Here is a 14756-nt window from a genome sequence, read left to right as displayed (position 1 = left end):
TTAATTTTAAATATGTTGCAGTAGTGTATTCTTGAAGTATTAATTATTATTATTATTTTTTTATTTAAAGTGTTTTGTCATATCGCCAAGAGTATCGTTTTCACGAAAATATAATAAAATTATAATAGTGATATTATTTTTAAGGCCATTTCGCCCAGCCCTACTGTCTATACTTATCTCTGCTGCAGCTTTGTCATTCCACAGCCCATCGTTTAGCTGTGTTTCTCTGCACTTTTTATTCTAATAACGAACAGAAAAGCTTAAAATAGGCTCGTGACTGAAGCCAGCAGGCAGTTGCTGAATCACTGTCTGAATGGTTTTTATTATTGGTGTGTTTTGAGTCAGTGGAGTGTCTGCCTCGTTCCCAAGTACAGGGAAACATTATTGTGACAAATTACTGGCGAATTATTGTCTGTGGAAATCCATCATATCTACAGATGCAGCAGACAGAAATGAGGTGAAATGGATTTTCCTGTAATGTACTTATACGGTGTAAGATCTATCAGCATGTCAGACACTGATCGCTCCTTTAATATACAGGCCTACCACAGAGTTACATACAGCTGTGGCTGGAAATCTACCAGTGCATATCTTTAAAACAATAGAATATCATTGAAAAGATACTTTATTTCAGTAATTCAGTTCAAAATGTGCTTCTTTTATTGTTGTCAGTGTCTCAAAAAAAATTAAAATATTATATAAGACCATTTAGTACTTTAGGCAGTGTTGGCAGTGTGCCAAGTCCTGCTGGAAAATGAAATCTCCATAAAAGTTGTCAGTAGCAGAGGGAAACATAAAGTGCTGTAAGATTTTCTGGGAAAACAAAACTGCACTGACTTTAACTGTAAGCCATAATTATTAATAATTAATAATTATATTATACAACAATAAAAGAAGTAAACGCTTAAAATAGATCACTCTGTGTTTAATACATCTATATAATATATGAGTTTACAATTACATTTTGAATTGAATTAAAATAAAGTAGCTTTTTAATTATATTCAGATTTTTTTAAGATGCACCTGTACTAAACTGACGAAAAAAAAACTTCTGCAAGACACTTTTATGGTCGAATAAAGGCATGAAGCATTTGATCCCAAGACAACTGTAACTGTAACTGTTAAGCATGGGGATGTAGCCACATGCTGTGGGGTTGCTTTGCTACCAATGGAACCGGAAATGGAATAATGAAGAGAAAATATCTAAAAATACTTTTTTTTACCAGTTCTTCTAATGATCTTTTAGATGATTGTGGCATGGATTGAGCTTTTTGTAACATCAAGATTTTGGGATTACTTTCCCAAAGTTGGATTTCTGTCAGTAAACCAATGGCTACCAAGGGTACCATCTTATAAGAGCAGATAAATTCACCAATACAAAAATTACAGAAATGAAAATCAATATCTACAACTCCTTGATTGAGACATGCACAAAACACACCCAAAGAAATACGTTTCTCGAGTCTTTTAAATTCGTTCAAAAGGATCTTCCAAAAAAGAATTGGAGAATTGGATGAAATAGTCCTTAGAAGTCAATAGAATCCTTAAAAACGTAGTGAAACTGGGAAGAAATAATCCAACTTTACTTTGATCGTTACGAAGCTTCAGTGAAATTGATAAGTTGTGATAATTGCAAGATTTGTCCATAGAAGTCATAATGAGTTAATTGACAAAGTGCCAAGAAGAGAACAAAAATAGAAAAATAAGAACCTTTCTGAAAAAAAAAAAAACAGAACAAAACTTCAGTAAGTACAAATAAGTACCAAGAAAAATAATTAAACAACTTACGTTGAACTTTGAACTTTAAGTTTCTCAAACAAAGATTCATTAGTCAGAGGAACGAAGCAACAGCTTCCTCTGAACCTCCATTGTTACCACATGGCTTCTATTTTTGGATGGTTTGTAATCTGGGGTAAATAACCAGTACTGCCCCCAAAGGTCAGGGTAGGAATTGCAACTACAAAAAAAATGTGACTTCTGTCAAAAACTCCAGAATAACCACCTAGCAACCTTTAACTAAACACCAGATGTACCATCGCAACCTACTGGCAAAACTCTTCACAACTACCATAGAAACTGCTTAGCAACAGAAATAAAACCACTTGGCTCAGCATGGCAACTGCCTAGAAACCCCATAGCAACCACCTAGCTACACCCCATTAGCCACTTTGGAATTGTTGAATCTGCACAATTCTGCTTTTTTAGTGAGTGTTAGAACAACAGTGCAGATAAGGACAAATTCCTTCCAGCGAAGAGGAGACCAATCATGTTTATAGGCATTCAGAGACACACTCACACACACACACACCGAAGCTGCAGTTCTTGGAAATGAGCTGAACGATACACAGGTGCTTTTAGTCTTCACCTCACTAATAACCTCTAATGGCATCATCCCCATCCCCCACCTCACTTTCTTTAAGTACTAAGGATTGTTGGAGACGTACAGTGTGTTCCTCGGAAGGAAAGGGTTCAACTATAGTGTGAGTGTGTGTGTGTGTGTGTGTGTGAGCTCATGTTTGTGAGTTGGAATTTTGCAGTGTTGCAAAGTAAGCTGGTAACTTTCAATTTAAACCACATTGTGTGTGTGAGTGTGTGTGTGTGTGTGTGTGTGTGTGTGTGTGTGTGTGTGTGTGTGTGTGTGTGTGTATGTGAGTGTGTATGTGAGTGTGTATGTGAGTGTGTGTGTGTGTGTGTGAGTGTGAGTCAGAGACAGAGAGTAGACAGGTCATATTGATGCTCTCATTATAGCCAATGGCCTCGGTATCAATCTCACAAACACTCCCTTCCAGCCAGAGGCCAAGCATACACACACATATATTTTCAGGAAGCTGCACTGTGAGTGTGTATGTGTGTGTATGTGTGTATGTGTGTGTGTGTGTGTGTGTGTGTGTGTGTGTGTGTGTGTGTGTGTGTGTGTGTGTGTGTGTGTGTGTGATGTTGCTGGCCTTTGTGGAGATTCATTCTATCTGGCATTTAAATTGTTACAAATACAGAAAGTAATACATCATATCCCTCAAAAGGCCAAACCACGATCACACACACACACACACACACACACAAACACACACACGGACAAATACAGTATTCATAAAAAGTGAGAACCACTTTTTTACAACTTTTTTTTATATCTTTTCTTGCATAGCAGTATAGAATCACTGTATTCAGAAAATAACTCAACACACTGTCATTAATGTCTTATTATACCACAGTTAGTTCCGACCCTGCAATGTGATTGGCTAAGAGGTGTTCTGTGAGTGCCGTTATCAGCCAGTAACCACTGTAACGGAAGCTCTCCATGTATTACTCCGCCACAACAGCTAACCTAGCAACAGTACAGCGCTTACAAGCCAAACAGTGCAGCTACAAACAGAGCAGCAATATAACTATTTTAACTCGCTGTGTTTTTATAACCAAACAGATTGTATTTTCTCATCCTCTTTAACTCAAAATCTTTCAATCAACAGAGATAACGGAACTGTGGTATAATCACAATAATACACTTGAGGTTTGTGCAATAACGTGTAATATTGGCACTGCTGGGCTGTGGTTAAAAGCACAAGTCTGCAGGCTGAGTACTGTAGATTACAGCACTTGCTTAAATAGCTGGCAGCACAAATTGCTGACACATCCAAATTATGCCCAATTGTTTCATTGTCCCTCCCTGGTATCATGTGACTCATTAGAGTTACAAGGTTCCAGGTGTGAATTGGGATTAGGACTGTTAGGTTTGGTGTTTTGGCTCAAAAATACATTTATTTATATTTTTTCCCATTCTCACACAATTTAGCTAGGCCAACTGTCCCACACATTCACCTGCTTCTCAGCTGTACATCCCCCATCACTAGTGATGCCCCAACACAAGGAGGGTGAAGACTAGCACATGCCTCCTCCAATACTTGAAGTCAGACTCCGCCTCTTTTTTAACTTCTTGCTGATGCAGCATTACCGAGTAGCATCACAGTGCACTCGGAGGAAAGCGCACAGATGCCTTCTGCTGATTGACATCACCCTAGGAGGCCAATTGTCCAATTGGGCTCTCTCATGGCAAGCTGCATGCCTTCAGTTTTGTTTTCAGGAAAAAAACACGAGCAAGGCCTTCATCCACATGGTTGGGCATGTGCTTGTAAATGTGGGCACAGTTTTGCAGTGCAGATATTTCCAGTTACAGCTGAATTCATGCTTTTAATATCAGAAAAGGGCTCTTATTTACCTTTTAAAAAGCCATTTAAATGCCTGATTAAAGGGCTGATTACTGTTGTTTCGCCGTTTTCCTCGGGTTTTGAGAGCTCGGCGCTGACTCAACTCTTGATCGGTCCAGATGCGAGACAGCCTGCAGGTGGGGGCGGTATATATCATCGAAAAACAATATTTTCAATGTAAAATTTTTCTAATATGGTGCAGCTTTAGTGTTGGGTTAATTGAGGTCAGGGACAGACGCCTCCGTTTAATAATGTTCTTAGATTTTAGAAGCTCTTGGGTTGCTTTTTTAATCAATTTCACAGCGTTTGTCATTGACACTCTCATCATCAATAAACCCCAGTGACCTAGTTCCACTGGCAGGCATACATGCCCTTGTAATAGCAGTGTCATCATCATGTTTGATAGATGGTAAACCCTCTATACTGTCATTCACAGTTGGGCTCAGCCTCTTAGTTCCAGTAAAAGGAACTCTTGATGCGAGATTTTGGACAATTTCCTGTTTCTAACTTTACAAGAACAGCTTGGGAACCACCTTTATATTCGCAACTTTACTGCAAACCAGTTCACAAAGCAAGGTCCATTAAAACCATGGATAATCTGGTGATTTTGGTGTGGAAGAACTTGACTGGCCTGAACAGAGTCCTAACTCAACCCTATAGAACACACTTATGATGATTTAAAGCGAAGACTGTGAGTAAGACCTTCTCATCCAATAAACACACTCCTAAACCTTGTGGAAAGCCTTCCCAAAAGATTTAAAGCTGTTATGGCTGCAAAGGCTGGGCTGAACTTCATATTAAACCCTATGGATTAATCCTTTGGGATGTCACTCAAGTTTATATTCATAGCTGCCAAAAGCAAACTCAACACTTAGCGTAATTAATCTACATAATTCAGAAAACTAGAATGTCTAAACTAATTAGTAGGGCTGGCCCGAATAGTGTTTTTTGAGCTCCGGATATTCGGCACTGATTGGTAGCGAAAATTCAAATATTATTTTTTTAAAAGACGGACTAAAAATGGATTAAAGTACGAAAAAAAAGGCAACTCACGGTCCCCTTAATCCACCGCAAACTTTTCCACGGACCCCCGGCCCCGAAAAAAAAAAAGATTTCCCACCCTTTCCTCAGCTGGTCAGGCTCAAGAAAATGATCTGTGATTGGCTGTTTTTTTTGATGGTGTGTTGATGTCTCTTTTTATGAGGTACTATCCCCTCATGAAGCACCGGACTCCAAGCTCTGATACTGTACATCAGCTGGCAGATGCCTAAGCTGACCAGTATCACACTAGGAGTGATGCGTGAAGAGAGCACCACCTACCCACCCAGAGAGAGCGTGTTCAACTGTACTCTCTCTGGCTCTGGCTGCTGATAATCAAGCAGAACATGCTTTAAAATGCTTTAAAAAATTGTGTCCCTGTCCAAGTTCTGTAATACTGTTAAAACTGAGATCTCCCATCCCTGCTTATGTACAGTGCCATGAAAAAGTATTCGTCCCGTACATATTTTGTTTGTTTTTGCTTTTTTGTCATACTTACATTTTTCAGATTATCAAACAAACTTCAATCCAAACTGCAATCCAAACCAACCTGATCCTATGTGAAGAAGTAACTGCTCACACCCATTAATTAACTGTAATTAACAAACATTTTTGGAAAGCTTAATTAAGTTTTACTACCTACCACAACCAGGCCTGATTACTGCCATAAAACATCTAGGTAAATGTTATCAATTCAGTTATAAGAAATGGTCAAAACTGGTCTCCATGGGAGAGTTTCAAGGCAAAAACCACTGCTGACCCATAAGAACACAAACGCCAGTCTCACATTGGCCAACAAACAAATGTTGATGATCCCCAGGAATTTGGGAAAATATTTTGTGGACTGATGAGTAAAAAAGTGTCTTTTTGAAGGGTATGTGTCCCGTTACATCTGGTGTACAATTAACATATCATTTCGGAATCAGTTTGTGACCTCAAGCTAAGGTGTACTTGGGTTCTGCAGCAGGACAATGAACCAAAACACAAACTAATTCACCTCTGAATGATAAAAAAAACAACAAAAAAAAAACTAATGAAGGTTTTGGAGTGACCTAGTCAAAGTCTGATTGAGATGCTGTGGATGATCTTAAACAGGATGTTTATGCTGGAAAATCCTCCAATGTGGCTGAATTAAAACAATTCTATAAAGAAGAGTGGAATAAAATTCCTCCACAGAGATGTGAAAGACTTGTTTCCAGTTATCAGTAAAGCTTGATTTACCGCCAAGCGTGTCACAACCAAGTTATTCCCTTAACGATTAAAATCATCATTTACAAACTGAAATCTGTAAGGGGGCAAATACGTTTTCACAGTAGTGTATAAGTGAAAATAAATAACTACTCATGGGTGTCACTAAGGTACCTACAGACCTTTATTTTTGGATTTAGGGCTAAACCCACCTCTTCACCCCCTGTGGGTAAATCCCAGCTTGCATGTCACTGCTACTCACACTCAGCCAGAGCAGGGAAGCCTCACGCTCACAGCTGCTTTCAGCCCTCAGTCCATTTCATTAGTGTCTTATGCATGCACGCACACGCACACACACAGAGGCACACACTCACAGAAGCATATAATGATGATGGTCATGATTAGCATAATGATAATGACGGTAACAATGATGACAAAGTGGGCATGAAGGAATTCATTGTACCGAGAGAGAGATTGAGAGATATAACAGAAGGAGAGAGAGATACGGAGGAGCGAGGGAAAGAAAAATGGGAGATAAAGAGACAGAAGGACAGAAGGAGAAAGAAGGGACAAGAGAGAGGGAGAGGGAGAGAGAGATGCCCATGACTGCTGTTCAATTGGTCCCTCGTTTTTCTTTGTTATGACAGTGATGACAGTGGAGGACAGTATATGATGGATGAGTGTGTGTGTGTGTATCCCTCTGTGTATCGGATCAGTCACAGTATAGAATCACACAATGTGAACTAAGAGTTATTAGTTCCTAAGTGATAAGATATGGGTCCTCTAACACTATGAATCACTATGAATCACTAGGAAGTAGAATTTTGAGAAAATGTTTCAAGTAATTTGAGATGGTATTGTAGTATCTTGAGCTGCGATGTCATGTAGATGCATGAATTAAGTCTTCGCTGATACTGTTCTTTGTATAAAAGAAAATTCATTACAGAAAAGAATAGTTAGTACAAAAAACAGCATCATAACAAGCACCCGGGTTTGGCTTGGAGAGAGTTGTTGCTGGTCTTTTTTGCTTGAAAACATCTCATTGCTTGAAACACTTAACATACGCACATACACAGAATATACACAAGTCAGTCTGTCTCAATGCATGGGAGGGGACATTGCGAGGGACGATGTAATCGTTGGGGGGGGGGGTGGGGGGGGGGTTGATCAATAAAATACTAAAAATATTTAAAATGAATAAAAAATAATTAATATAAAATAAAAACTCATTTAAAACACAATCAAAGGCTATCTAATAGTGCGCAGAATAATATCAGTTTTAGTTAGTTTCAGTTCCAAATAATTGAAACAGCTCACCAAAACCTCAACCTATCCTTTATATTTGACAATATTTGATTAACTTTACAGGTCCTCACTCATCTTAATTTATTTAACTAAACTGAGTTGTTACATTATTTTTAGCCTTGCGCTGAATTCAGCTCTGCGCTGCGAGAGAGACAGAGAGAAAGTGCAGCGTAGCGCGGCGCATTTTGCCTGATTTCTCTTGATTAAATATCAATAAATATGTGAATTCAATACCTTTTAATACCATATATTTTACTTCACTTTATAGGACCTTATTTATTAAACAGTTTTTTATTTATTTTTTAATCGCAATGCAGCGCGCGCTTTCCTTATGACTGACGCTAAACTGTTTGATCCAGCTGTTATATTAAACAAAAAAGTGGGCGTGGCATCGCGATGGTTACCTTCCATTGCGATGTTAGGTCATAAATGACGATGGACGATGATATCGTCCATCAGCACAACCCTAGAGGGGACAGAAGTGTTCCCCATACCTTCTAGCCTATGATTGAAGAAACAGATGTGTTTAAGTTAGGGCCCACACCCTCCGTACCCTGTGGTCCAGAGGCCATTCTTTGTGGAAAATATATACAGGATAACGGTAAATAACCCTGCTTAGAAATGTGTATTCTCAAATATACATCAGTTTTTATAAGTCTGTATGGAACACCAAGCTCCAAGGAACCATCTACACAGTTTTTTGGTTCTGCCCTGTTTATTATTCATAATGTAATGCAGTAAAGCTGTATGAATGTGTGAATTTACCATATTTTCTGCACCATAATACACACTTAAAATCCTATAATTTTCCCCCAAATCATCAGTGCGCCTTATAATCCGGTGCACCTTATGTATGAATCCTACCACTCAGGTATTAAAGAGAAGTGAAGCCACTCCGCTGAAGTACAGAGTTATACAGGAGTTTCCTCGGCTGACTATTGACTGTTATCCTGGTTTTATTAAGTCAGATGCGCACAGGGTGCACAATAGAACCCCCAGTGTCTAATCCGACACTAAATGAGTACTGTCCTTATTAGTAAGGCGCTGTTTATAAGCATTTTCCTGTTTTTCTTCAGGCCTATTTTAGATGCAGCAAAATAGCAGCAGTAATCACGCAGGTCTGCCCTCCAATGTGCACCACTAATTACACTTAAATGGAAATGTAACAGGCCCCCACATTAACACACTGTCTCAGGCTCCATCTCTAACTACTGGGCCCGTGTTGCATTCATGTACTAAACACACATTAGCTCCCACAGTTAATTAATGTGATTATCTGCTTTGTGCAGCAGAATTTTGCTCTTCAGCAGCAGCAACAGCAGCGACGGCATCAGCAGCATCAGCAACAGCTTCTCTTTAAAGCAGACAATCATCGCAGTACATCTAAAAGACAAAAGACAGCAAAATCATTCTTCCTGACTGTCTGTACAGCCACTTAACGCTAATGTTTGTTTTAAAGCTCTGCATAAATCTCCTGCCTTTATGGTCGACTTTATTGTCTGGAAATGCAAGAACATTCCCTTGAATAAAAATGCAGCAAGAAACTACAGAAACATTTATATCCAGTGGGCGGACGGCTCTTTTTATTTCATATGCAGTGGATAAAAAGCCATTTTTTCATAAGTACCTCGACTGACCTCATGATGTAGCTTTTTAAAGCTTCAAGAAAAGAAACAGGTCTTTGTAGGGTCTCTGAGATTGCTGTATTCCTATTGTGTTGAAAGGGTTTTACTAGTGTAACTCGATTTTTACATGTAGTAATTAAGTAGTTAATAATTCAATTTGACCTCAATCTTATTAGTAGCTAAATGTACAAAAATGCCTTTTGATTTGTGTTTTTTCAATGTATTTTTCATTGAAATACATAAGCCCACACTCAATAAGAAGCAATATTTTTTACTGCTTAATTCTTTTTATTCCAAGGCAGATATGTATTGGGTGAGTCCTCAACAACACAATCACATGGCCTCAAATACTCACATGGCATGTCACATGACCCTCCCATGATCCTCTAGACCCCAGATGGCAAAATAGCATCATAAATATTATTAGAAAGTATGATAGTATGATAACCATCTTAGAAAATATCCTAAACTGTAACAGAATCATTATTATAATAAACAGAATTTTAAATATGTAGAATCACTGACATGGTACTACACCTGCACATACACTGATTAGCTGCTATTGGATTTTAACTGGGATACATTTATGTTATCGAGAGGATTTTTGTTAGTTTTCCAAGCTGTCCTGTCCTTGTAATGTAGCCAAAAATGGCATTTAGCTGCAATGCCAATAGACACCACAATTGTGCTTAGCAGGATTGAAGAGCTGTAGCCACAAACTTGCTGATAGTTGCGGACAGTGTTAGACAGTTAGACAGTATAAAAAGTAGTCCCACACTACTGATTTTAGTTAGTTTTTAGGGGGAATGGCCACACCTGCACATATTCTGAGGTTTTATCTTGTGAGTGAGGTTAAACACGTGCCAGTGTGCTCATGGCAAGGTCATTTGAATTATCAGAGCACGAGTGAGGGTTGATAATGGGTGCCAAATGAATGGAACATCAAGTAGTGCATGTACAGCTTTGGAAAAAATTATGAGACCACTTCAGTTTCTGAATCAGTTTCTCTGATTTTGCTATTTATAGGTTTATGTTTGAGTAAAAAAAATGTTGTTTTATTCTATAAACTACAGATAACATTTCTCCCAAATATAAAAAAAAAGTAATTTAGAGCATTTATTTGCAGAAAACGAGAAATGGCTGAAATAACAAAAAGATAGAAGTTCATACTCATAAAGTTTATAAAGAGTTCAGAAATCAATATTTGGTGGAATAACCCTGGTTTTTAATCACAGTTCTCATGCATCTTGTCATGATCTCCTCCACCAGTCTTACACACTGCTTTTGGATAACTTTATGCATTTACTCCTGGTGCAAACCATCAAGCAGTTCAGCTTGGTTTGATGGCTTGTGATCATCCATCTTCCTCTTGATTATATTTCAGAGGTTTTCAATTTGGTAAAATTAAAGAAACTCATCATTTTTAAGTGCTCTCTCATTTTGTTTTCCAGAGCTGTATGTTAAATGCAACAGTTAATTTATACTGTATGTGAACACAATAGTTCTTTAGATTGAAAATCAGTTTTCTTGTTCTCTCTCTCTCTCTCTCTCTCTCTCTTTTCGCCTCACTGTACGATCAGAGGTCACGCTCTCACGCTGGTCTGTGCAGTGGAAGCGCTGCTACATCCTACACTGGGAGGATGATTTTTTACAATAGGAGGCTATTTGGTGTCCAGCCATGTGAGCAGCTGAAAGCCTGTGTGTGTGTGTCTGTGCATTATTGTGTGTGTGCGTGTGCGTGTGTTGGGATAGGGTTAAAGGATACCCTCCTATATAATAAGAAGTCCTTCGCCTGACCTTGTGAAGGCAGGGTCCCTGAGGGACGGAGTTATTAGCCATTTCTGTAAATGTGTGTGCGTGTGTGTGTGTGTAGGTGGCTGAGGGAGATTATTATCTGAATCACACTCTGCATTTCTTTATTGGATCTCTGGAACAAATGGGTTGTTAGCAAAAACCCCTAAGGTGCTATAGCACTCATTCTCTCTCTCTCTCTGTCTGTCTGTCTCTGTCTCTCTCTCTCTCTCTCTCTCTCTCTCTCTCTCTCTCTCACACACACACACACACACACACATACACACACAGACATGTTAAAATATTATGGTAAAAACCATGGCAACTAGCAAATCCATGGTAACAGTGTCAACAGGTCACCTCAAAGATGGAGACAGACAAAGACGGAATCAACAGGGCACTGCAGGTTCTATTTTTTATTCTGTGTGTGTGTGTGTGTGTGTGTGTGTTGTACGGATTTAGTTTAACTCTGGACAGTCAAGTGTATTAGGCTCTCTTCAATCTGGAGCCAAACCGAATTTGTTTCTCAAATCTAATCTGTTGAGTGCATTCACATGCACGCTCATAATCAGATTACTGCAGTTATTCATGTAAACAGGTCTAAAAATCTGATTAAGGTCCTAATTAAGGGTAAAAAGTAAACTCTGGAGTTTGTGGTGAGAATGTAATCTGACCTCAATTTGACCCAACTATCAACCATACTTACAACAAACATACCTCAGGTTTGAGCAAGACTGCTGTTCAGGTGCTGTTTAACCTGATTTATTAAAACAGATAATTACCATAGCTATGAATAGGGTTGTGAGATCTCGCGAGACTAAAAAGACCCAACAAACTCTTCCAAGACAGCTTTGACCAATCAGAGGAGACTTTTACCTGAACACACCTCACTTCCAGACCACCACGCCCATCAGTGTAGATATTTTACTAAACTAAACTGATGCTATTTTAACAGCACAGACGCAAGGCGTGAAAAGTGACTGTTGACAGGGTGTAAGATAGCAAAGAGCATCACGACACGCCTTGCGCAAAGTGTATGATAGGGCCTAATAACTGTGTCCCTGTCAAAACATCCATAGTAACAATCGGTCATCACCGACCACCATCTTTAGGGGTTAGTAGAGCACAGTACAATAACTTGGTAATAACTGAGTAATGGTGATACTCGGTTTCTCATCTGGATTTGAACTGAGGACTCTGCCAGGTGCCAGATGTGGCCAGGTTTGAACGCCAGATGTGAACGGGGACTATAGCCCTATCTGGACGGGATTAGTTTCTCAGGGACATGTCTGTAAAAAATATTTCACACTTCTACTCAGTGATAAAACTCCTGCATCCGGACTGCAATAGAAAAAACAGGAGGACCAGTGAGTTTTTAGGCTTTCTTTGTCACATGACATCGCGTTCAGTAGCTCCTCCATTTCCACGCACTGTTGTTTTTATGTGGATCTCCGTGGAAACGTGCACCTAAAGTGTAATTACAGTGTGTGGCAGTGGATTAATAGCTATTTTATTAAGCTCGAGGTGAAGAAACTCAGAGATGTGAGTCCGGACAGGACTAAAATTACCAGAGGACCACGGTGTTCAGCGAAAAACAGTAGATAATTCAGCCTGTAATTTTTTTTCAGAGGACATCTGAGAAAAACACATACATGGTTGTTCCAGACGGGAATAAAACCACAAAGGACCCACAATAAAAGAGAATATTACCCCAGAACCCCCTGAGAAACTAATCTTGTCTCCGGATAGGGCTTAAGATGCTAGTATTTGGTAAAAAGACAGACAAAAAGATACAGCACTGCTGTGTGTGTGTGTGTGTGGCTGTTCTCTCACTATTTAAAATGTGTATTAGACATGAAATAAGACTTTAAAGCTTATAAAAGAAGAAAGCTGCTGTAAGAATATCAGCTGAGTTGTTTTTCTCACTCTGTGTATTTTCCTTACTGCATTCATTCACTTACAGAACAGCTCCACCCGCTGGTCAGATCTGATATTGCCTCTTTGTTCAGTCAGCATCATCAGCTGAAGTCATCACATTACAAATCAATATCACACTGGATACAGTGTAAACAGTTTCATTCTTTGACGTTAGTTACTCATAACTGATACTTCTGTCAGAGCCAGAAACCGTGACCCATCACCAGCATGCTTCACTCCTCCACACCCCTGATAAAAGTGACCCCAGCACATATCTCTAGCAGTGTTAAATAATATCATTTAATAACAACACATTAAGCAGTATTTTGTGCTAATCTAAACATCATGTAAACATGTCCACAGATAGAAGTAGGACAGTTGTACTGTGTGTACAACTGATTTATAGAGACACTAACAGATATGAGTGCTATTAATTGTGTAATCCAACTGCTGTACAGGTTGATATACTCGCCTCAGAACGGCGAAAGAGCTAGCGCTTAGCGTGGTTAGCGGCTAATGCTAATACTGCTTCAGTCTCAGTGCTGGAGAACTAAACTGAAACTCCTGTGTAACACTGTACTTCTGCAGAGTAGCTTTACTGTTCCTTAATACCAGACTGGTAGAATTCATACATAAGTCGCACTGGATTATAAGACACACTGATGATTTTTGTTTTTTTGGGGGGAAAATTAGCCCTCCTGTTATGTTCATTTTTCAGGAACAGCAATGTTGTTCCCAGGTCAGTTTTTCCTCGGTGCATGTTTAATTATCCATAAAATGTCAGAAAGCAAAATAAAAACAAAAAAAAACTAAAAAGCAGTGTGAATATTTCATTACTAACTCCAGTTCTAATTATTCTATCATTATTTAGTGCAGTGGTGTTTCTTAACTCTAACAGGTAATGGTTCAGTTAGGATTATTCACTCGTTTTTCATAAAACAATACATGTTCAAACTTTTTTTTAAAGATTCACTACCGTATTACTTTGGAAAGACCAACATATAAAACAATAATTTTACATAACATTGAATCATAACATTGCAATTTTGTTTTAGATTTAGTTTTTTTCATGGGGTGGTTGCAAATATTTGAGATGAACCATTTTCATATTATATGTTGATTACACTTATTAAGGCAAGCAGAAGAAGTTTCATACTGAAAAAAATACTTTCAACAATTTTTCCTAGATCTTCAAACTTTAAATCGGATCAATTTAAGAGGTTAAAGGATTTAAGTGTGGGCATATAGTGCAAAATATACTTTAAAAAAAAATAGCGCAATAGTTTTCTCATCCTGATATGCATTTTTGGCCCATAAACCAATGTTCTCTTCCACTGTTTACTGAGTGTCTCTCTTTCTCTCTGTTCCTCTAGGTTTCTGATAGTTCTGGCCTGTCTGATTCTTGCGATTTTGACCACATTTAAGGAGTATGAAGATGACTCGGGTCACTGGCTGGTGGTTCTGGTAAGTGTTTTTGGATACTAAGCAGAACATTCATTTAAAGTAATCACAGCTGACATTATTTAGGTTGTGTAAATACTTAAATGCACAAAGAAAAATGGCAGATGACTTGGAATCAAATCTTTCAGGGTGTTTTTACACTTGAAATTGAAAGGGTTCATGTGTTTCTTATGTTATAAACTGTTGCTACATTTGTTCCGGTTAGTTTTGGTTTTAGACTATATGCTACAGA

The 14756-nt window shown here is 38.6% G+C and overlaps 1 protein-coding gene across 1 annotated transcript in view; it reads left to right on the top strand.

The window, feature by feature from the left end:
• Positions 1–14756, top strand: part of kcnq3 (potassium voltage-gated channel, KQT-like subfamily, member 3) — a 94062-nt gene that overhangs the window by 33737 nt on the left and 45569 nt on the right. The window contains exon 3 of the mRNA XM_022679250.2: positions 14437–14527. Coding sequence (XP_022534971.2) covers positions 14437–14527 — 91 coding nt within the window. The remainder of the gene's footprint in view (positions 1–14436; positions 14528–14756) is intronic.

Source organism: Astyanax mexicanus, chromosome 4, assembly GCF_023375975.1.
Source record: "Astyanax mexicanus isolate ESR-SI-001 chromosome 4, AstMex3_surface, whole genome shotgun sequence".
In the NCBI taxonomy this organism is placed as follows: domain Eukaryota; kingdom Metazoa; phylum Chordata; class Actinopteri; order Characiformes; family Acestrorhamphidae; genus Astyanax; species Astyanax mexicanus.
This window is presented reverse-complemented; position numbering and strand designations above follow the sequence as displayed.